Here is a 22,727-nt window from a genome sequence, read left to right as displayed (position 1 = left end):
TTCATCATCTCCCAAACTCCTGTAACATGCCCAGTGGTCCATAAGCCTGGGTTGTTTGGAACTGAAGACTGCCAGCAGAGAAGCTGTTGCCAGGGGCAGAACCTGCTCCTTTTTAGGGAGGGTTGTATGCTCTGGGGGGCTGGGTTTGGCTGCTGCAGTGCAAGCTCTCGAATAGGCAGTACCATTTTATTTGCTCTTGATTAAAGTTAATGCCTTTAAATTTCATGAGTTTGCAAGATGAAAGTCTTTTAGTCCTCCCCTCACTACACAGCAGTTAACTTCAAGTCTGGTGCCCCCCAAACATGCACAAAGACAAGCCCTTCAGGCCCAAGTGCCTTCTGCCTGTCGAACAGCTTTTGCCTAAGAGATTCATGGAAGTTTCTTCATCAGAACAGTGCCTGAACAAGCTACCTTATGTTGCTAGGTGGAAGAGAAGTCTCGTGGTGTTTTGGCTGTTTTGGTTTTGATGTTGCTCTTCTGTTGGACACTGGTCTTTGTATATAGCGTGGCTGCCTTGCCTCCCCCAAGGTTGCTTGAGCTGTAAGAAGGTGAATTAATATGAAAGTAATTGTTACATAACTGGAGTTTATAGCTTGCTTAAGTGATAACGAATGATACCTTTTGATGTCCCATCCTGTTGACCACTGTGTCTGTCTGTCCTCCCCCCAGGTTAAATACCTGGCTTGTAAATTCTGTATCTGCGTATCAAAAACTGCAGGCATTGCTTCCTGTTTCAACTTCCGTGAGCATGGGCAATGTCTTCTTGTAACAGATAGGTCAGAAGGATTGTTTTAAACTTTGAGTGATCATTGCATTTTGATTCAGTAAACTCACTCTCTTAAATATAAAGGCTGCTTAAAATTTCCAGTAAATTAAACATTTGTGCTGCAAACAACTCAATTGCAATCTCTTCAAGCCTTCAGGCAGACTTGTCTTATCTGGAAATCTTGTTTATCCTATGGTCTTTGGATAATCTCAAGACCCGTTGTACAGTAACTAATGTGGAGGGTTTATCAGATGGACTGTTCAGCTCTGTTGCCTTTTTTTTTTTTTTTTTCCCAATGGTATGTGGGTTTGCTTAAGAAATGAAGCTGCTTATGTTTCAGGTGTGGCCAAGCTGGCATTTCTAATACTGCAGGCATTTCAGGTTCAGCTTTCTGTAACCTACTTCATCCTATCTACTGCTTTAACAAAACAAAACACACACCACTACCACTCCCCCCAAAAAGTTGTCTATTCTTGCAGAATTGTTTTTCACTTCTTTTCTCTAACGATTTGCTCATTCAATCCATTAAAAAGATCAGAGTGATTTTCATTTACTATTATTAATTGTAAATGTATTGGTTCTTATTTAACAAATGTAACATTGAGTATTATAGAATGACAGGATTTATGAGAATGTTTATGTATTCCTGTTGGCACATAGCGTATATAGCTGATCACTATTTTGATCTTACATTGAGGTGCAGAATTTTCTTCTTCCCCGTTCTCTGTGTGTGTTACATGTTCAAAAATTGATTTCAGAAAGCTCTATACCTTTATTTTTAATGGAACTGGTGCCACACCATGGAAGAATTTCTCAGCAATACCCATGATCACTTCTCAAACTTCTGAAAACCACACTTCTTGTGAAACTAAGGAATGATCAGATGATTTAAATTAAATGGCATCAGTCACCGTTTTCTGTGATTGTCCCTATCTAAAATCTGTTTTTTGTTTTCAATGGATGCCTTTGGCTTTTTTGGCACCCCCCACCCCCACCCCGCTTTTTTAAGGTAAGTTGGGTTTCTAAATCCTTGCCTTGCTGTGTATCCACCTTATTTCCTGGCCTCCACCCGTCTCTCAGCTAGCGACTGCCACCATGGCAACTCTTTCTCTGGCTGAACAGATGGGACATTGAGTCTCCTCTGAGAGCAGAGCGCCCTGCTGGGAATCAGCTAGCAGGTTGCACTCCTCTCTGCAAAATGTAAAGCAAGCTCTGCCCGGCAGAGGCATGCTGGTTTTGAGGGTGCTCGGTTTCATAAATAATACTGTGGTCTAATAGTTACTTGTAGAAATAAAACATAGTGGCTGAACTGGGTTTATTTCTGTGCCTGAAAGCTCTTCAGAGGAGCTTCGCCTCTAGTGCAAAGAGCTTGGCGTCAGCCAGCAGCAGGTGATTTTCTGGTAGAATGGTTGCCATCAACTTTTTTTTTCTCTTTAGGATGCGTCAGGATGAAACGCCACAGGCATCTAAGCACCAGTGACAGTTCAGACAATGAGAGTAAGTAATACCTACTAGTTTTATTTCGGTCTATCACCCCCTTGTGGTTTCCTTCTGTGGTTTGAGGGCAAACTGTTTCACCTCTTATCATTACAAAAAAAAATGTTTCTTGCTTGATTTTTCTTTTCCTTTTTTTTTTTTTCCCCCGCTCTGTGGTCTTTGGTATTCTGAATCCTGTTACAGGAGGAAAAGGAGGTGAAGGATCCTGTAAACCTGGGAGGAGTTTTGAGTCTACGTAGAATTCAAATTGAAACTCGTATGCCTTTCCGTTTCAGAGTTGGGAAAAAGAAATCTGTAATTACATATAAGTTTTGCTGTCCAGGGTCCTATTTTGTAATTATTTTTTTTTTAAAAGGAGTTGTGTTGTCTCTTGTTGTGCAGAGCTTCAACTTTGAAATTATTGGTGGTGGCAAGCTTATTTGAGCATTGGTATGTTAGAGTTATAGATAAGGTAAAGTTATAAGCGGTATATTGATTGTTATGTTATCTTATACTGGTTCGTGATCTATTCCACTTTAGTCTGTTATACAATTTAATAGTTACATTGTAAATGTTCCTTGGCACACAATCTGCCTGAGGTTGCATCTTCCCTTTTTATCTGCAAAAAAACCACACCCTGTATGGCAGGGTCTTGTTTTGTTTCTTGTAAACCTGTAGCTATCTAGTAATTCTGTACATAATGATGATTAATTCTCATATTCGTTGTAAGTCATCAACGTACCCTGTACTGAAATAACATTTTGCCCAGAAATGTCTAGACATCACACGACAGGGTTTTTTTGCATCTCTCATCAGCATGCCTTAGTATCATTGCTTTTTTGTTTGGTATTTTTTAGCACTTGCAAACTCTGTCCTTGAGTTTGCTCCTCTTTCCACTTTGTTAGAAAGGAAATGAAGGAAAGTGGTCTGCCTGCTTGTTTCTGTTTGCTCATGCTTGTACTGGGCAGAGTAGAATGTACCCATAAACTCAGTGTGCTGTGGTTTTACAAAGAATGAGTGGAACAGGAGGAGCTGTACTCAAGCCTACAGGCTGCCTAGGAGTTTTCTGCCCACATCTTGTCAAAAATTACGATAATTCAGGAGACTGGAGTGCCTTGTGTTTTACTGAAATATTAAAATAACTGAAATGGGCTAGAATGGTCCTTTTTATCTCTCTCTCTCTTTTTTTTTCTTTTCTTTTCTTTTTTTTTTTTTAAACAGGTCCTTCCACTTCCTTTTCTTCTTGTTCTAAATACAGGAGCAAGTCAAAAACACCAGCAAATGAACAAAAGAAACCTGCTGAGGTAAGAATCAGGGTTAAAGATTGGTCATTGGTAGGTTTTTTGTTACATAGTTTTTATGTTTTTAAGCCTTGAAATCATGAGCTTTGAACTAGTGCCAGTGAGTCCTTTTGTCACCTGTCAAATTCTCTGTGAAACTGTGTTTTCCCCAGTGTGCAAGTATTACAGGAGCTCTGGTGTTTGATGTCCCAAAATGACTTCTGGCATTTGCAGACAGTAACATGTAGATCTTTCTTCCCCTGAAATTTAGTCTCATTTTGAAATTGAAAAGCTGGGATGGCCTTACAATATGAGCGTGTGCCACAGAAAGAAGTGGTTCGTGTGTATGTGTCTGGGAAAGATACTTCCTTTCTGCATTAGGATAAACCAGTGGGACACTTAAGTGGGCAGAGTATGTATAAATAGTGCTTACTCATCTTCTGCCGGTTTGTCACTCTTGGCTTCTTACCTTCAGTAAAGCTTTTTTACTTTGCCATCCCCTAGGATGTTAGGACCTCTCCACCTATCGCCACTGTCACTGGTTCTGTATTTCACCAATTGAGATAATGGGCATTTATGCACAATCTAGTGATCAAATCCATCCTATCAGCTATTCCACTGGTAGCCCTATTTGGGGAGGATTTGTTGGCTGCCTTCTCCAGATCTGATGTTTTCTTTCTTAAGGGCTGAAGTTAAATAATAACTGCAAATGGGAGAAATGTATCTTGTGGCTAATTCCGCTTGCTTGCTATCACATTCCCTCTGAATGAGTCCTTTAGCGTGTAGTATGGCTGTTGATGCCCGAGGTTACTGAAAGGCTGACAAAACTGACTTTGCATTTCTAGAATTTAAAGCTGTGAGTAATGTCCCAGAAGCAATTTTGTGTACTATACCAGCAGTTTTTTACCTGCTTAGATACTACTGTGAGAGATTGCATAAACTATATAGATTGTGCTCATATAGCAAAAGCTGTTTGGCAAACATACTTCATGCTTCTTTTCTAAATCCTGCTAACTAGATGAGTTTGGTTTGGTAAGAACAAGGTAAATGTTACAGAACGTGTTCTTTCTTTGGAAGCTTAATTTTTATCACAAGTTAATTGAAGAAAACTCACTGATGCATTTCTGAAAGAGAATTTTGCCATGAGTGTTTCAATAAAAGCAAAATTGGCCAGAACTAGCTACACAGTGTTTTATTTACAGCCACCAAAAAGGTTAAGAAAAGCCTACTATGCTTTTTACCTTTAAAATGTTCGTCTGAGGATTACGGTTCTATAAGAATTTCAATCTTAAAACAGCTTGCAGCTACTAAGGTCTTGTAATTGTTGCTCAAGTTTGCCTATGCATTAGCTTTGTTACTAGCCTATCTGGGAAAATGGGAACTGAAACACATATGCTGTCAGACTTGTTGCTGTTTTAAATACACTTCAGTGCTAGTCTCTTACCAATCCATTCTTTTTCTTTCTGCCCACCATCCAGCTTTCTTGTATCTCTTCCTCTTACGGATTGTCATATTACTCTTTGCTTTGCATTTGCTGTCTTTATGTGCATGTTTACATTATTAACAATAATTATGAAGATGTGGTCCATGTATATAGCATGCAAGTGTTCTGTTTGGTAATTTCTAGGAATTAAAATGAGCAGTATTTTCAGTTCTTCTTCTTGAGATCTTCTTTGCTGCTTTCTACCTGTTCCAAGACAAAATCTTGAGCCCTTTAATACTTGGAAATATAAAACTTTGAGGAACAAAATCCGGAATATACACTTGGAATTAACACTGTGTTTCATAGCATCATCCTTACAGTAATACTGGCATCTTTTTGTCATCCTTCCTTTAAGATCACCCTCCTAGAAAGAAAGAAAAAGGAAGGGGTAGGGAAGAAAGAAAGAAATCTCAGACCTTAGAATACGTCCTCTTCTGCAGGAGTGTACCAAGTATAATATTTAAAACAACTGACAAAAAAATAAAGTCCCCTGGGAAAAAGTGTTGTGGTTTAACCCCAGCTGGCAACCAAGCACCACGCAGCCACTTGCTCACTCCCTCCCACCCAGAGGAAAGGAATGTAAAACTTAATGGTTGAGATAAGAACAATTTAATAATTTAAACAGAATAAAAAGGTAAGAACAACAACAATAATAATAATTATAACAATTATAATGGAAAGGTGGGGAAAAGGGTAAAATCCAAAGGAAAAGGGAGAAAGGAAAACAAGTGGTGCACAGCACAACTGCTCACCACCCGCTGACCGATGCCCAGCCAGTCCCAGAGCAACAACCCCCCTGCCCCAGCTAACCTGCCAGGTTTATACACCAAGCATGACGTCCCATGGTGTGGGTATCTCTTTGGCTGTTTCAGGTCAGCTGTCCTGGCTGTGTCCCCTCCCAGTCTCTTGTGCCCCTCCAGCCCTCTGGCTGGCAGAGTCTGAGAAACCGAAAAGTCCTTGATTTAGTATAAACATTACCCAGCAACAACTAAAACCATCAGTGTGTTATCAACATTGTTCTTGCATCAAAGCCAAAACCCAGCACTGTGCTAGCTACTAAGAAGAAAGTTAACTCCATCCCAGCTGAAACCAGGACAGAAGGGGAATGGAAGGAAAGGTGGCAGTAATGCTTACTACTGCTTGTATGTAAGGCTCTTGGCTGTCCCTCCGGTTTTTCCTTTCCTTCTGCTAGAAGCAAGCACTCCTTCTCACCCTTGGAAAGCATATGCCAGAGAGTGTATTACATGAAATGCTGTTGTCAGCAGAGCATTGAAATTGATTATTTATGCACCAAGTGGTGACAAGAGTGTAAAGCGAAGACTGAAAAGAGACCCCACTGCACACGCTTCCAAAAATCATGTTGTAATTCCACAAGGTTTTTGTAGTAATAGTTGTCTAATATCTGTTAGATAGAAATTTAAAATTTCAGGCTGACAGCATCCCTTTAGCAAGGACTCTTTAACAAGTCGGCATTGCTCTCCTTTCATTCACCTCTGCTTGCCAGGCAGCAGGCTGTTTCTTGAGTTAGTGATGCAGAAAATCTAAAAGGTCAAAGCTATAAATAGCTGTTTGAGAATATTTTTGCTCGTGGTCTTTATACATTAATTTTTCTTTTATGCCAGTAAGCCCAGCTTTCTCAATTAAATTGCACATGAATACATAGGCTTTTTTCCACTTCCTCAATCATCTCCAGCCAACCCAAGTACCTGGGTTCTCTTTCCAAATAAAAGCTGGGTCTTGGTACTGTGACCAACGAGCAAGTTAGCGTATCTGTCAGTTGCTTCACAGGACTTGTCTGTATGGGTCTTGGTCCTCTGTGGCCACCCATAAAAAATGACGAGTGGCTACAGTTGGACTGCTCTGCCTTGAATTGTTTCCCAGGTGCTTCAGAATTGAGGTGGGTGTGGGGATGGCCTCAGTGGAGTAAGGTCATCTGGTATTACTGCAGGGCAAAGGGGTGCAGTGTTAGAGGGCAAATGTCAAAGTCTGTTCTCAGAGCCTGATTTATTTACCCCTGGGGTTTACATCAATGCAGAAGGGGTATTACTGGGTTGGATCTGGGCTCTGCTTATCTGTTGTGCTTTAACCCTAGCTAGTAATCGAGTACCACGCAGTCGCTTGCTGACTCCCCCCTCACCCCAGATGAATGGGGAGGAGAGCTGGAAAGGAAGGTAAAACTCGAGGGTTGAAATAGGAACAGTTTAATAATTGAAATAGAATAAAAATGAAAGAACAGCAATAACAATGATGACAATAACAGTTATAATGAAAAAAGGAAGGGAAAGAATAAAATCCAGAGGGAAAGGAGGAAAGAAACACGTGGTGCACAGTGCAACTGCTCACCACCTGCCGACTGGTGCCCAGCCAGTCCCTGAGCAATGATCTGCCCGCCCTGGCCAACCCCCCAGGTATACATACCAGGCATGGCATCCCATGGTATGGAACACCTCTTTGGCTAGTTCGGGTCAGCTGCCCTGGCTGTGTCCCCTCCCAGTTCCCTGTGCCCCTCCAGCCTTCACTAACAAGCCTGAGGAACTGAAAAGTCTCGCATCAAAGCCAAAACACATCTCTGTGCTAGCTCCTAAGAAGATAATAAACTCCATCCCAGCTGAAACCAGGACATTATCCCATTATCCTTCTCGGGGAAGAAGGTGAGAAGGCAAGCCTGTAACAGTACATTTGCAGAGTGTGATGTTTCTCTACATAATTTCAAAAGCAAGACTGTGGCTCTTGGTGCTCCCTTTCTGGATTACGATCTTATCACAAACTACTGAAACGGTGACTTAAAAAATTCTGCTATTAGGTTAGCTTTAGCATTGACTTCAAATAAGTCAATTGTGTTAAGGTTTCAGGCACACCAGTAGTATAAATCATGGGTTTTTCAGACCTGTATGATTTTGTTGGCCACATGCCATTTGTGGTGTTGCCCCTTACGGATTTAAACGTAGACAGGAGGGGCTCGCAGGCCTAAGCAGTAGGCTGTGTGGGAGTAGCAGGGTGGGAGGCATTTGGATGTCTGGCTTAGCATGAAGCCTGTACTTCGCAGTTTCCTGTCTCCATGGAAGCTGCAGCAGAAAATGATGGCAGAGAGTTGGAATTGTTTTCGCAGGGAAAACTTATTAGCTTGGACCATCCTGAATGACTGACCATTTCTTTTCTTTTAGGCTAGTGGAGTCACAAAAGAGCCTGAGAGATCTTTTGTGATGCTCAAGCATGTACATGTTTTGTGGGGTTTTTTTAATCTTCTGTCCCTCTTGAAACTGTAAAGGAATTAAGTTAGCATTTTCCTTTTTTATAACGCTTCCCGTATAAGATGGCAGTATTCTACTTCTCTTTGCAAGTAGGTGTTTGAATCTCGTAGCAATAGTAGTTTTTAATCCCTCATTGCTGATAGCGACAGCTGTGTTATCATGTGAAGTGTAGCTTGTCTTCTACAAGTAAATGGTCTGCTTTCATTACTTGAGTATGTGAAACTTTTTTTAGGCATTTAACTGCCACATAAATCATAGGTCTTGATCCTGAGGAGCACCCTGCAAGGCTAGATTCCTGGCAGAAAATGGATTCTTGTGCAGTTTGAAAGTAGTTGGGTTTATTCTGTGAAGGAATGGGCAATGTGGTTAAATCATACTGCTTCGCATGTACCGTGTGTAATAGAATAGGAGACCATTACCTTTATGCACATGCTTACCTTAAAAAAAAATTCTGAATTAACTTGGACATCTGTACAGGCTTCTCAAGACCTATGGCAAATGTGCCTTATGCATTTCAATGAGCTGCTTTTTAGCCTGCTTCAGTTAGTTGATTAAAAGAACAAAATTTTACAATACTTTTATGTAAGTTAGAGGTACAACCTTGCTGGTTATTTTTATGATCTTTTTTTGCTTTGAGATACCATCTCAGGCTATTTGAACTCTTTAGCAAGCGGTGACCCAAATGCGTAAGGGCATGGAAGAGCTTGCTTGTGAAAAGGCTGGGGTGAAAAGGCTGAGCTATTTTCCATTTGGAAGTAAATGAGCAGGTGTAACAGTAAAGTATGAGTGGTCTGGAAACGGCAGAGCTAGAACTTCAGTCCAGCCTGTCTTTGTGATGGAAGAAATGGGCAGAAAAGGTAGAAGCAGGGGCTGGTGAGTGAGGCCAAAAGTTAGGAAATCTGTAGCAATTAAAAGGATATCCTTTCCGTGCATCATGTAATTAGACTGAGGAGCTCATCTGCTACAGGAAGTTATTGAGACTGAGTATTAAACAAGATTAAAAAAGGAATTGGACAGATGATAACGAGTACAGATTTTTCTAAATATCTGTATAAATTAATACCATTTTAAAAATTGATTGTTAGGATTAATCCCCAAATCCGAAGCTTATATCTGATTAGCAACCAGAAGGAAACTTGATGTGTTCTTGCACATTCTTCTGGCTCATGAGATGCTGTCTGAGATGTGATGTTAGGTGGGGTTGATTTAGTATCTGATTTCCTGGCTGTTCCTATACATCCTTGTAAAGGAGGCTAAGAAAATTCACGGTTATTTAAAAGAAAAGTACAGTATTTCATTCACTTGCGTCCTGGATAATTCATAAAAACAGTTTTAGGGAGTAGAGGTTGAAACATTAGTATTCACTGCAGTGCATGTCCAAATTGTGTGGATGCTTGAGAACTACAGATTTAATGCTACACTTGATTACTGTCTGTCCCAGCTTTTTTAACATCTTAAGTTTTTCAATCCAGTCAGTATACATGCCTGGAACTGTAGCTTCATTTCTGTTTTAAAATTATGTTGCTTTTTATTTACTTTCCTAGCACAAAAACCCCAGCCAAACAGAAAACTGCCCTGTTTTGAGTCTCCAGAGTGCTCTAAAATAGAGTACCTTGATTCAGAAACCTCATGCCCATATTGCAACGTATTAACGAGAAAAATTCAACCTTTCTGTGATGAGCCCACCATATTTTGTCCTTGGAGCTTCATCCTCCATAAATGGGCAGTCTTTTGCACATACTGTAGAACATCTATATAAAGGTATTTGTATAGATATAATTAATCTATGCTTAGATACTATGTGGCTATATTATACTTGTAGTTGGTCATATTATAATTTGACTTTTGTTTGATTATTTACAAGGTGATTTTAGGTGTAAACTGCTGCTTCTGAAGTATTAGATTTTGGTGAGGGTGTTCTTCGTGAGAGCTACAATAGCAGAGTAAGCTTTAAGCTTTATGGGTGCTTGTGGGAATAAAAGTTACTAGATCCTTTCAAAGGTGAATAAAAAAGAGACTACTGGACCCCAAACACGATGAAAAACCCTGGTGTAATTTACTTTACACTTTACAGAAAGTGCCCACTGTGGTTTGAACATTTGGCACCTGGAATTTCAAAGCTGGCCTTCAAGGTGGGTTGCGAAGGAGACCAAAAATCCAGGAAAATACTAGCTGTTTTAGCTTTCTCTGGTTGGAGAGGGTATTGGCCCTCATTCCACATGGTTTTCTGTAAAAGATTTCTGAGAGTATACTCTTGTGGGAGTACAGGACAGGACGTAGTAATTTCTTCCTGTGTTTTTAAAAATCATGGTGCTCTGTTTCTAACACAGTGGGTCTTCTGGGGGGGCCCTAAGCAGTGGGCACCTAGCATGAGCAGTGTGTGTTGCTGACTCACTTGGGGCTCTGCTGGGAGCAGGGGAAGCCTTAGGACTGAAGCGATTACATACAATCCAGCAGAAATCCTGCTTTGATTTTAACAACACAGCAGTTAACCCATAATTTACTTCAACCTTTGAGGTGTGGTTCCCAGTGGTGGCCTAGGTGCCTGTGACAAGTGGCTTACCTTTGTTTTGGGGGTTTGTAAGCAAATGGTCAAAGTACTGGAAAGCTCAGAGTGTGTCACAGGAAGAAATACTGGTTTTCTTTCCATTTTAAGAGGTAGCACAATCTGTTTGTTTTCCCTCACACATGCATTTGGGCAAGATAGGGTGAATGAGCAATAGCATCGGTCAGCTTCAGTAGTATCTTGCAGAGGGGTATTGGAAAAGGTATTTGACTCTTCTAAATGTGGTAGGTTTGCAGTGGTCTTGAACAAAAGGTGGCTGCAGTCTGTGCAGATCTGATGTTTGACTTGTTCAATGAAGATAGGGTTTGTAGAAGGCTGTTGTATAGTCAAGACCCATTCTCTGTCTTCAGTGTTAATACTTCAGTGTAATTCTCTGTAGCATTACTTGTATCATCCCTGGTATCTTTAGTGTATAAAAATATTCCACACAAAATCGTGTTCTTTGTTTCACAGGCTTGATTTATTCACAGAGTAAGCACAGGAGAGTCCTTTGAGAAAGATTATGTAATGGATTTTCATAGAGTGCTTCCAGAAGGAATTTGGGTTGAAGTCACAGACAGCTTTTGATGAAGCATTTACAAACAGGTTCTAAGAAGTTAATTTTTTTTTTACATACTCTTCTAACATAATTTCCAAATAAGACTCGTAAGTCTGAAAAACAAATAAAACGTATGAACCACATCTCTCCTTCCACAGCTCTGTGATATTGTTGTTGCTTGGTGCATTAGTGCCATGGGGGAGCAGAGCATCCTTATTTCTGGAGAATTTTTGTAGAATTTAGCTTTTGAAGGCTTTAGAGTTGTGGTGCATCTCTGTAGGAGGTGACTAGGACGTTCTTATTGCCTTAGCAAAACAAGGCAGACTTCTACTGCAGAGCAAAAAGCTAATCTTGACCAAAGAACAAGGTCTCTTCTAGATTTAAGCCCCAGCTCTAAAGCGTAAAATAATTATTAGTCTCTCAACAAAGTGATGATGACTATTATTACTACATAAGCAAACACATTTTTCATTGACGTCATTAGCTGAAAGTACTGCACCGTTTTCAGCTGAAACTAAAAATTCCTGGTAGCAAAATCAAATGACAAGTTCAGACCAAGCAGTCTTGCATGGTAAGCAGGGCTAAAACTCATCTCTTCTTTCATGCTTTCAATTGCTGCTTTTTCTTTTTTTTTTTTTTTTTTTTTTTTTTAAATCCCACTGTCACAAAGTAACTTTAGCAAGTACTTACAGTGCTGGGGAATTTCCCATTTTTGTGTGTGTGACCTGGCTCCGCTAGCTGTGGTCAATTGTAGCTCAGCTGTGCAAGGCCCTTCTCTATCATGGTAAAGACATGCAGAGCTAGCTGAGTCTGCTCTTGAGGAATGATGTGTCCAAATGAGAATGCTTTATTAGCCTAGACATGGCATGGGTCTTCTCAAGATGCGTGATACTACAGATTATATTAAAATAAAATTGAAGGGTTATGTTTTATGTATGGTAAGAAATAGAACTGCTTTTGGGTAACCGAAGGATGACCACTGCACTTTGTGGGGTAACTGGAAGTGAAGTTGGTCCTTGCCAAGAGGAGAGTATGTGCTGTGGAGCGGACTAGCTGTTGCCAGTTGGATAGTTAGTAAAGGAGCTGCACTGGTTTTGAAACAAGTGTTCAAAAAGAAACAACCATGAGGAAAAGCTGGGTATCTAAATCCTGAAGGTGTGTGTCTGCTCTTCATTGAGTTGGCTTAGTTCATAGCCTTGAGGCTGACTGCTGAGGTAAAATTGACTTGATTTGTCAGAAAACTCTCTTTGGGTCCCCTGGGTGTTTTGGTTTACTTCCACAACAAAGGAAATACAGAGTGAGTGTTCTCATACACTGTCCTCTGAGAGTATTTTACTGTTGGAAGACCCTGCTTGGCCAGACATGAAGAAATAAAGAATGATGAGGACTAGAGATTATTCCAATGATTCCAAGCATCTGCAGGAAATAAATACTCACTTGCACTATTATCACAGGTATGAATAGGCAGTTCTTAGGAACTGGTCTCTTGGTCAAGTTTTGGGGTTCCTTCAGATTTCAGCAGTTACCTTTATATTGGTTAAATCTCTGACCTTCGGTGGTAGCTCTACTGTAAATTTTAGAAAACTTAATATTGTGGCATGGTGATGATGTGGTCAGTACTGTACAGCAGTCAGAAAAACAACAAAAATCCAGGGGATTTGTGCTCTAAAAAATAGCAATGATACAGTTCACATACATAATGGATGATCAGAAGATGACTTTGCTGCTAAGCAATGTAGTTATAATACTGATGCCTTTAATAGCATTTTTGATCTAATGCTTAAAAAATAGTGGGTTTGATATGAGGCACTCTACTTCTATATTCCGTCAGTGGCTTAAAAGGTAGTTTGTAAAACACTTAGATAAATTTTAAGGAATATCTTTTCTGATAATTAAACCAGTCATTGCACTACTTATTTATTGGATTGTTTTTTCCTTCTGGAGTCCTTTTGGAATTGTCCCATGTTAGTGTTTCTCATAATCCTGGTTCTGTATCTGTAACACAGAAAATGAAAATACCTTTTAAGTGGCACAAATAATTTTACTTTTTTTGTGTGTTCACATACTGCTTGGGAAAAAATGGATGCTTGCAGTCTTAATGCTTTCACTGTTGTCATTCAGATGTTAATCAGGCTGGTTAGGTACCTGCAGAGTTTTACACAGAAGACAACAGTGAACAGTCTGGTCTGACCCAGAGCAGATAACACAGCAGCAGCAAGAGAGCCTTGAGTCTGGGTGTTGAGTTCCCTCAGTCAGCTTGCTCTCCTGGCAGCCCATGTGAGATGTGGTTGTAGGACATAATGAAGTAACACCGATGTTCCAGGTCACCCGCAGCCTATTTCAATACCTGTTTTTAGCATAGAGCCTTTTTTAATAATGTTTACTTGATGTTTTCCAAGAACAGCTGAGAATTTTTGCAGTAAGCATAACCGGTCTGGTGCTGTCAAATTGAAAAGGGTACATGAAGATATTTGGCTCTGAGATATTTTATCACTCTTCTGGCTATAAAACTGAAATAGTAAGAAGAGAGTTCAACCTGCCACAGCTTTATTGCAGGGATATTTTCCGTTTCATTTTATTGCCCTTTGAGGATTTGATTTCTCGTTATGATAATACAGTTAATTAGTTGTGATGTCTCCCTAACACTAAGCCATAGTCACTCTTTTGCTTTTATGAATGTTAAACTGGTGCATTGTAGCAGCGGAGGAAAAAAAAATTACAAAAGATGCAGATGCCTTTTATTTCAATTGCTTGCATCTGTATTTGACAGACATTGACATTAAGTAAGCTTTGACATGACTGATAATTGTGTTTGTATGCTTGTAAAAACAAAATCCTCTTGAGCCAAGAGTTGAATGTTATGGCTGGAGGACTGTCACTCGTGAGTTTGCTTTGTTTCATGATGGCGCGTTTCATTGCGTAGGTTTGCTAAAGGATGCTGAGGCTGGATTGTGCCTGCATCGCTGGGGTTCAGGCACAGAGCCACACAGGTCTTGTGTTTCAGCAAAGGCAGCTGTTCATCTTTGATCCCAGAGATCCTGACCAGTAAAACTTCAAGTGGTTTTAATAAACGAAGAAGTGCCTATACATCAATTTCGCCATGGCAACTGTTCGTAGCCCATGATGAATATGACAGTTTAAAGTAGCTAAATTGAGCGAAAGAAAAGGATATGCTACCTTGTGTCTAAGTTGGGGTAAAAGCCTACAGAGTGACAAGTAAAATAAGTCATTTGAAAGTGATAGGGTGAGGAGTCTTAAATCAGACCCAGGCCTCCTTTCCTCTCTCCCTGGTCACCTGTAACGGCCTTCTTCCTTCTGATTAGCGTTCGGGCAACAGTGTGCTTTTGAATTAGCACAAACTTGTCATACCGCACCTGATAACACTGAGAGTTAATAATGTAGGTAATCTCAAGTTTACTAGTTTATATGATGATACTCTTTTTAAAAAATTATCAAGGTATATGCATTGTTTCAGTGTGAATTAAGAAAAACACCTACTGCTTCCTTTGACACAACACTCTTTCTCAAGCCACTCTTTTCCCTGGTGTTTCTTGCAGGTGTTCCGCAAGGATCTCATTAGTGCCATGAAACTACCAGATTCTCACCATGTCAACCCTGATGAATATTATATCTTTGCGGACACGTGGAAACAAGAATGGGAGAAAGGGGTTCAGGTTCCAGCCAGCCCAGAAACTATTCCACAGCCTTCTCTCAGGTAATGGCGATCAGAAACAGGTCACGTGCAAGAAACATCAATTTGGAGAAGATGGTCTCTCAAAGTAGGTTGTCTGAATGCAGTCACCTTTCCTGTGTTATTACGGATAAATCTCCAATGCAGCAGCCTTCAGGCATGTTCTTAAACCAAACAAGTACCAATTTTTAAAACATTTTTGTGAATATTTTTTATGTGAAGAAAATCAACTCTATGCCAGCTGAAACCAGGACACACTTCAGTCCAGATCTGGTTCTGTCTGTACACTGTTAGTGTATCTACATTGCAAGTTTTGAAAAGGAGATCTCTTCCTGAGTCACATGGTGCTATGAGTTAAAAACTTTTCTCATTTGAATATGGTGAGTTTAATAAATTAAAAATAAACACAAATCTTAGACATGTTACTTGAAAGGCTTCCCTGTGAAGCATGATGATACAGAGCAGTAGGCATGCAGTATTTAATGATACCTGATGAAGTTACTCACTTGTTCATATAGTTTAATTTTGGTTATTGTTGCTAAAGCTTTAACCCTTTCTGCCTTCTCTCACCACAGCTGCTTAACTTTATAGAAGTTCAGTGATCTCTGTTTCAGGAAATAGATAAATAATCTTTTGTTCTCTCACACTGTGCTTAGACTAGGAAAACGCAACACTGTAGTCCTGCAGCTCTTCCTGGTGGAAACAGAGTATGTTTCAATGTAGAAATGTTATTGCCAACATGGTCTTTGAGACAAAGACAAATGAATTGTCCAGTGAAAATGCTGATGCCAGCATAATTCAATTTCCACTGGGGCTATTGTCAGTACCAAGTTATTAAAAATAAATATATTGCATCTCATACCAGCAGTATTACATTAGAGGAAAAAATTGCTATGGATTTGGCTGGACTGGAGAAAAGAAAAGCTCACAAGGGAACAAGAGGGGAAAATGAGCAAGGTGAAGGGGAAAGAAGAACGGCAGAAGAACATTGTTTGTGCTAATACTGATAACCCACATTGTCCAATAAGAATTACGTGGGATACTGCTTGACTGCTGCCTGCTCCTTCCTTACTTCTCTTGCCTTGTTTCCCTCAGCTTTTCTTTTATCCTTGTCCTGTGGAGGGTTTAGCTCCAGAAAGCATGCAGAGCTGCTCACACATGGCACCATTCCATTCAGTATCTCCCCGTCTTCCTTTCACATGCAGGGCCTCATGTATTGAATTCAGAAAAAGATTGACTTTATCTAGCTAAGGCCAGTCTTTCCTTTCCCATAGTCTAGTTTACTACTCAAACACTGAGTTTTATCTCTTAAAATAATTGGAAGATTGAGAACACCAGTGTTTTTCTCCCTTGCTTTCTGGTTGATTTTTAGCTGTTTTTTCCCCTTTACATTTTTGCTTGGCATCAGAATAGTTCTTACATAACAAAAATATTCATTTTTAGCATGGATAAAGCGTCATTTACAAAATATGGGTAGCTTGTTTATCCCAAATGAGGAGCAAGCATTTCTTCACACACATGGACATACTGCAGTAGAATAAACTAAGCCTTCATGAAAAAGCTGGTATTTTCAAGAAATCAGTTGGCAAGATTTCCTTCTATCATTTAAGAAGAATATAGAACAAAGATTGTAGGGGCTTTTGTGCATAGTACTTTCTGTGAGTTTCAAAAACATTTGCATCATCACACTAGTAGCATTTGTGAAATTGAAAATCATATGCACAGGCTTACATTTTAAAAAGGATTCTGTATACGTAGCAAACCTTAGCACATTTTGTGTGAAGAAATGACATTTACAGAATCCTGTCTCCCTAGCCTGGCTACACTTGCTGGCGAGTTTAAGATCTGTGAAACGCTGATTTCTTCACACTTACAGCAAATATTTCATGTCTTGCGAGGATGAGTCTTAAAAAGCTGTAACTCTCTATTTCTTTTTTTACTTTAGGGTTGTAGCAGAAAAGGTGAAAGAAGTACTGTATACGCGACCCAGGAAATACATCCACTGTTCCAGCCAAGAGCCTACAGAACCGGGTTACATCAACATTTTGGAACTGGCAGAATCTGTGTGTCGATATGACTTGGATGACATGGACATCTTTTGGCTTCAAGAGCTAAATGAAGAGCTTACAGAAATGGGTAATTTCACAACATGTTCTAATTTTAAAAGCAGCAGTTAATTTCTGCTGTTTGAGTTATAGTCTGGTCTGTGGGATATCTTAAAAATTGCTGAATGAGAATTGAATGGAAATGCTAAGAAAAACAGGAGGTAAAAATGCTTAAAATAATTACTTGCTCAATCTGTTAATGTTTTGTGTTTTACCTGTTGTGCCTAAGAAGTTCTGCACATCCAAAACCATGTGCAACTTTTGCAGAGTGAGGCAGGAGAGAAAAAGCCCACACCAGGTGGAATTAATTTTAGGACTTCCAAAGTTAAAAATTTTATGTAGGAAAAGCAGATGTTTCCATTTCTTAAACTCGAACATACTGTTGCTACAAATTTGGAGTTCTGAGGAGCTTGCATGCTGGGTTCTTAACAAAGTAATTAAGTTTCACACATGTTAGCTTGTTTAAAATCAGCTAAATAAACTTTCTTTTTTCCATGCAAGTTGTGGATACAGAGGGCCATAAGGGGGAGTGAGCTATGGAAAATAATCTTGGAATTATCACTGGAATAACTGAGTTGTGGTGGAATAGCCTGGGTGGCTGGCATTCTTCCATGGATGATTGCAGGTCCTTTAGGAAGGACAGGTGGGCAAGAGAGGGAGATATCTGGCATCACCTGGATTTGCTGTTGACAAACAAGGAAAAATCTGTAGGGCTGTGATAATAGGAAGTAGTGGTGACTGAGATCCTGAGGGTAGCGAGGAAAGGAAGTAGCCTTCTGGTCGTGGGCTTTGGGAGAGCAGGTTTCTACTTATTTGGGTAATTGGTAGGTGGGATCTGGCAGGCAGCTTCAAAGAATGGAACTGCTGTTAAGAGAGCTAGCAGGATTTCAAGAACAGTCTCCTCCAAGCACAAGAAAGATCCATGCAGACATTTAGGAGACCAAGTAGATGCGTCAGGAAACTGGTTTGGTGAAGGAGAGCTCACAGCTGAGCTCCAGTGCTAAAGGATGTATGTAAGAGGCAGAAGCAAGGACAAGCTTCCCAGGCATGCAGAGATGCTGTTAGCTTTTCTGTGGGGCAGATTTCCATTCATGGAGATTTTCAAGATCTGACTAGACATACTTGAGCAACAGTCTTGCCTTGGAGATTCACTGTTGGCTTTGCTTGGAGCCCGGGACTGGGCTGGAGCCCCTCTGAAGGTCCTCTTCACACCTGGATGATCCTGTAACTTTGTTCATTCAGGGAGTGAGAAAATATCTGGGCATGGGAGAGAACAGTTTAATAGCAGAAGGCACTTTGTATCAGCAGTCATTTATCTTTTCCATCTCCCTGTTTATGGTTTGCAACAAGGAATCAAAATTGATAGCCATGTTCTTGTGCATAGTCAAGCAGTTAAAATGTTAATCTCTGACATTAATGTTACATGAATATCCTTTGGAGGCCTTTGAAGGTCTGGGTAAATAGTAAACTATGGGCAGCAGCATGGTTTTTGACTGAGGATTTTGAAAGGATGCAGTTTGGAGGTTTCTTGTAGGTGTGAACATTGTAGGGTTTCTTTTGTAGCATATGTCTTGAGGCTGCAAGCTGAGGACCAGTGTCACAGCAAATCCTTTTTAAGTGGTTCTGCTTCCACTAAGTTTGATTAGTTGTAAGTGTATATACATGGCATGTGTAGTGTTCAAGTGAACAGATAGTATGGATTGTCAACAGTATATTTATTTACTAATTTATTTTTAAAGGCCCACAACAAAACAAAAGAAGCATTTTTCATAACTGTCATGCTGATCAGTCAAGTAGTGTACTGGGTAGTACTGGGTGGTGGTAACTTCTGTTATCTTTATAAGATCTAAAGTGTTTTGGTAAGTTTTATTTCCTGGGGAGTTAGTCTTCAGAAGAACATTGTATGTGATTTTGGATGTCATTATTGTTAAAGTCAGGGAGATGGAGGAATGATTATATGAGAGCTGCTAGTAGTTACAGCAACTGCTGTCTGTTTTAGGCTGTAGTGTTCTCTTGAACAGGCAGTCTAGTGTTCTACGTACAACTTAAACTTCTATTCTAGTTCTAGTTGTATTTATAGAATAATGCTACAACTAGCCAGTGAGTGAAAAAGGTTTTCTTTTTTTGGTTGTTTTTTTTTTTATTATTATTATTATTTTTTCCATGTGTGATGGGAGAGAAGACGCTGTGTCTGCTGCTTTAGTTGCTAGAAGTTGTCTTCTCTTCTTGCATCTCAGACTCTGTCAGAGACACCTGACTGTCCTCTAATTCCCCTTCCCTATTCTGTGTCACAGGATGCGGGCCCCTGGATGAAAACACAATGGAAAAAACAATTGAAGTGCTGGAACGGCACTGTCATGAGAACATGAATCACGCTATTGAGACTGAAGAAGGATTGGGTATTGAATATGATGAAGACGTCATCTGCGATGTGTGCCGGTCCCCTGACAGTGAAGATGGGAATGACATGGTGTTTTGTGACAAATGTAATATTTGTGTCCATCAGGTTAGTGCCTGCACAAATGTTGATACTGTCCTGTGGTCTTAGTTTACCTTGGCAAGTGTGGCTTTGAACTGGTATTAAATGTTAATAGGAGGGCTTTGTGATTTTCTGGGTAGGAAGGGTGATGTAATACTAAATTGAATTTCTGTACCCTGACAGCTACAGTAGAGTAAGTGGCGTAGCATGGTAAATATGTGGACATCTGCAGTCTAATAGGAACACAAAATGTGTTCTTGGGACTTGCAAGTACTTCCTCTGTGACTGTAAACAATTTTCCCCCTATTATTAAACCTGCTTTTGTAGATGAACAGGGCAGGAAATGATGGCTTGTCTATTTGTGAAGAATTTAAAGATCATTTGTTTCAGAGCTGGGGTTTTTCCTCTGTGACTTACTAGTTAATTGGCCAGACATGAGCTGTCCAAATTTAGCCGTCTGAAACAACATGTAGGCACTTTAACAGACTGATCTTTTTTAGCAGGCATAAGCACCTGCAGTAATGGTGTTCTCAGTCTGAATGTTGCTCATGTTTATGAGTTTCACATGTAGCCAAGACTTTACACTGACTGAGCTCAGCATAGTCAGGCAGAGGTATCCTTATAATCAAAAAAGGGATATGAATCCTGTGGTTTCTGTGCGTTCTGTTCTGGAAGGAGTTTTTGCTATAAATTGAGAAGAGACTAAGAAGGTGGTTTTTTTTAAATGTATTTTTGTAACGACTGCAAGTAATACTTGGAAAACATCTGGCTGAAAAAGGACCTGTCATCTCCCTGCTCACGGTGGGCTGGCTTCTAGCCCGGCCGTTTTCCTGATCTGATTCACCATGTGAAGCAGCCGCGTGAGCTGGAGTGCCACAGTAACGCAGCCAGTGACAGGAATACGGCTGGCAGTTGGGCTGTCTGCTTCAGCCCCTGCTTGTGCCTCTTCAAAGGTAATGATACATTTGCAGTTGGAGGCTTGTGGTTGCCTGTTGACAGCTGAGGCTGAGCTGGTGGCCTGCTGCCTCCTTGCTCCTGACCTTCCCCGTGCCAGATCTGCCCAAAATGAACTGGGGACCGTATCTGGGCTAGAGCTAATCCTAACAACAACAACCAATCAATTTGATTTTTAATCTGGCTCGGCTCTGGTTCACCAAGTAGCTTCAAGTCTGTTTGTCATCACACGGTTTGGAGATTGGGGGAAAAATGAGTGTGAGAAATTTCCTCCTTCACAGTGTCCTCTTGTGCAAGCTCAAACATGTGAAATTATTGGGTTTAGTAGTCTAGGCCTCCTCCACTTACTAGTTGGATTAAATTAGAAAATAGTTTCAGTCCATTTCCAAGCCCCTAAGTGTGATTTTAGGTGTAATGTCACTTCTGCTTTAGTAATAGACAGAATGCTTGTGGCTATGTGCCACATAGGAGGAAAAAAATCACTTGTAAAATTTAGATTACAGCTCCCCCTGTTGGGTTTTACAACAGTTGTCATATCAAAATTGCATTTAGGTTAGTCAGCCTTGCAGAGTTTAATTCAGGAAAGTCCCCTACTCTACAAGCCTGACATAAATGTGCAATGTTTTATGTTACCACTTCATATTAAATACTGAGATCTTACAAACAGAAGGCTGGGAAGGCAAGTGTGTGGATTTTATACTAGATTTGAATCTGGAAGAGTGGTTACATCTAATGATCGTGTTCTGTTGAGTCTTTCAATGTTATTGATCCCAGAGACAGTGTTAGGAATGGTGGGATTTCCTCTGAAAGCCACCCTTCTGATAAACCTTTTATTTGGAGCAGCTGAGTGGAATTACACCTTGGTGGCAGCCCATGTTTTCAGATACACTTAGCTTAATATGTGTGTATGCCCATACAGCAGGATGTATCTAGATACATGTGTAGTTAACCATTAAAAACTGCTAGAAATTTGAATCAGAAAGCAGATTATTTTTTTCTTTTTTCCTTTTGCTTTTAATTCTCAGACCTAGCAAAACTTAAGAAATTTCTCATTTTTGAAGGGGTTAAATGCAGTACTCAGGAAATAGGCATAAACCCCAGCACCTGATGATTTCAGTATATACTGTAGTTTTTGTTGCAATGTTATATAAATTATTTTTTTTACGTAACAAACAATTCACATAATTGTAACCACAAAGGCAGTTTAATGTTGCAGGAAACGGTCTTCAGTCAAACAGCTAACATCCCTTCACATCTAAATAGAATTATGTTAGACTGTAAAGTTATTAGCAGTATGTAATTGTGATTTTAAAAAGTATTAGATACAGAAGCAAATTTAAAGAAACATCTCTGGGTTTATTTCAAAAATTTAAAAGTCACTAAAAGCAAAGTCAGAGGTTAACACCAGTGGTGTTGTGCAGTCACAGTGGGTGTGTTTTACACTACAAATAAATAATATCAGCACATATTTTAAAAAGGAACCAACATAAAAAGACTGCTTTAGAAGCTGTTTATCTCTTTAATCACTTGACTCATTTTAAGTTTAAGAAATTAGAGAAGTATTAAATGAAGGCCAAACTGTGCCTTTACTATTTGAAAGCTTTGCTCTGGTTGAATATTTACGCTTATGTGTGAAATGTTTCAGCACAATGATTTCAATACCTCTTTCTTCCAAGGCGTGCTATGGAATCTTAAAAGTACCCGAAGGGAGCTGGCTGTGTCGCACCTGTGTCCTGGGAATACATCCTCAGTGCCTCCTGTGTCCCAAAAGAGGAGGTGCCATGAAAGCTACCAGGACAGGGACCAAGTGGGCACATGTGAGCTGTGCTCTCTGGATTCCAGAGGTAAAACCTAATTTCTGCCTCTTTCTTTTGTATCATAAACTCCTCTCTGTGCTCCCCTTCCTTATTCCCTCCTCTGCCTTTTTATGTTCTCATGATTTAAGGTGTCTGTCTGGCTTAATACCGGGCTTTATTCTGATGAGTCTGCACAGTCTGTGAAGGCTGGGAGAGAGTCCAGCTTATGTTCCATTAATTAATCACTTTGTCCTCTCCATTTACTCAGCAGTCACTTCTTGGTGCCATTATGGTATCTGAGTGACCTGCTAGAAAGGGTACAGTGAACACTAGCTTACACCA

The 22,727-nt window shown here is 40.1% G+C and overlaps 1 protein-coding gene across 5 annotated transcripts in view; it reads left to right on the top strand.

The window, feature by feature from the left end:
• Positions 1-22,727, top strand: part of JADE3 (jade family PHD finger 3) — a 68,296-nt gene that overhangs the window by 31,070 nt on the left and 14,499 nt on the right. For all 5 annotated transcript variants that reach the window (XM_055802031.1, XM_055802029.1, XM_055802032.1 and 2 more), the window contains 6 exons: positions 2,204-2,263; positions 3,464-3,546; positions 14,918-15,075; positions 16,997-17,187; positions 19,451-19,662; positions 22,266-22,433. In XM_055802031.1, coding sequence (XP_055658006.1) covers positions 2,215-2,263; positions 3,464-3,546; positions 14,918-15,075; positions 16,997-17,187; positions 19,451-19,662; positions 22,266-22,433 — 861 coding nt within the window. In that variant the 5' untranslated portion in view covers positions 2,204-2,214. The remainder of the gene's footprint in view (positions 1-2,203; positions 2,264-3,463; positions 3,547-14,917; positions 15,076-16,996; positions 17,188-19,450; positions 19,663-22,265; positions 22,434-22,727) is intronic.

The sequence above is a fragment of the Falco peregrinus genome, chromosome 4 (assembly GCF_023634155.1).
Source record: "Falco peregrinus isolate bFalPer1 chromosome 4, bFalPer1.pri, whole genome shotgun sequence".
NCBI classification, from domain to species: Eukaryota; Metazoa; Chordata; class Aves; order Falconiformes; family Falconidae; genus Falco; species Falco peregrinus.
The sequence above is the reverse complement of the archived record's forward strand: the minus strand, read 5'-3'. Positions and strand labels throughout refer to the sequence as shown.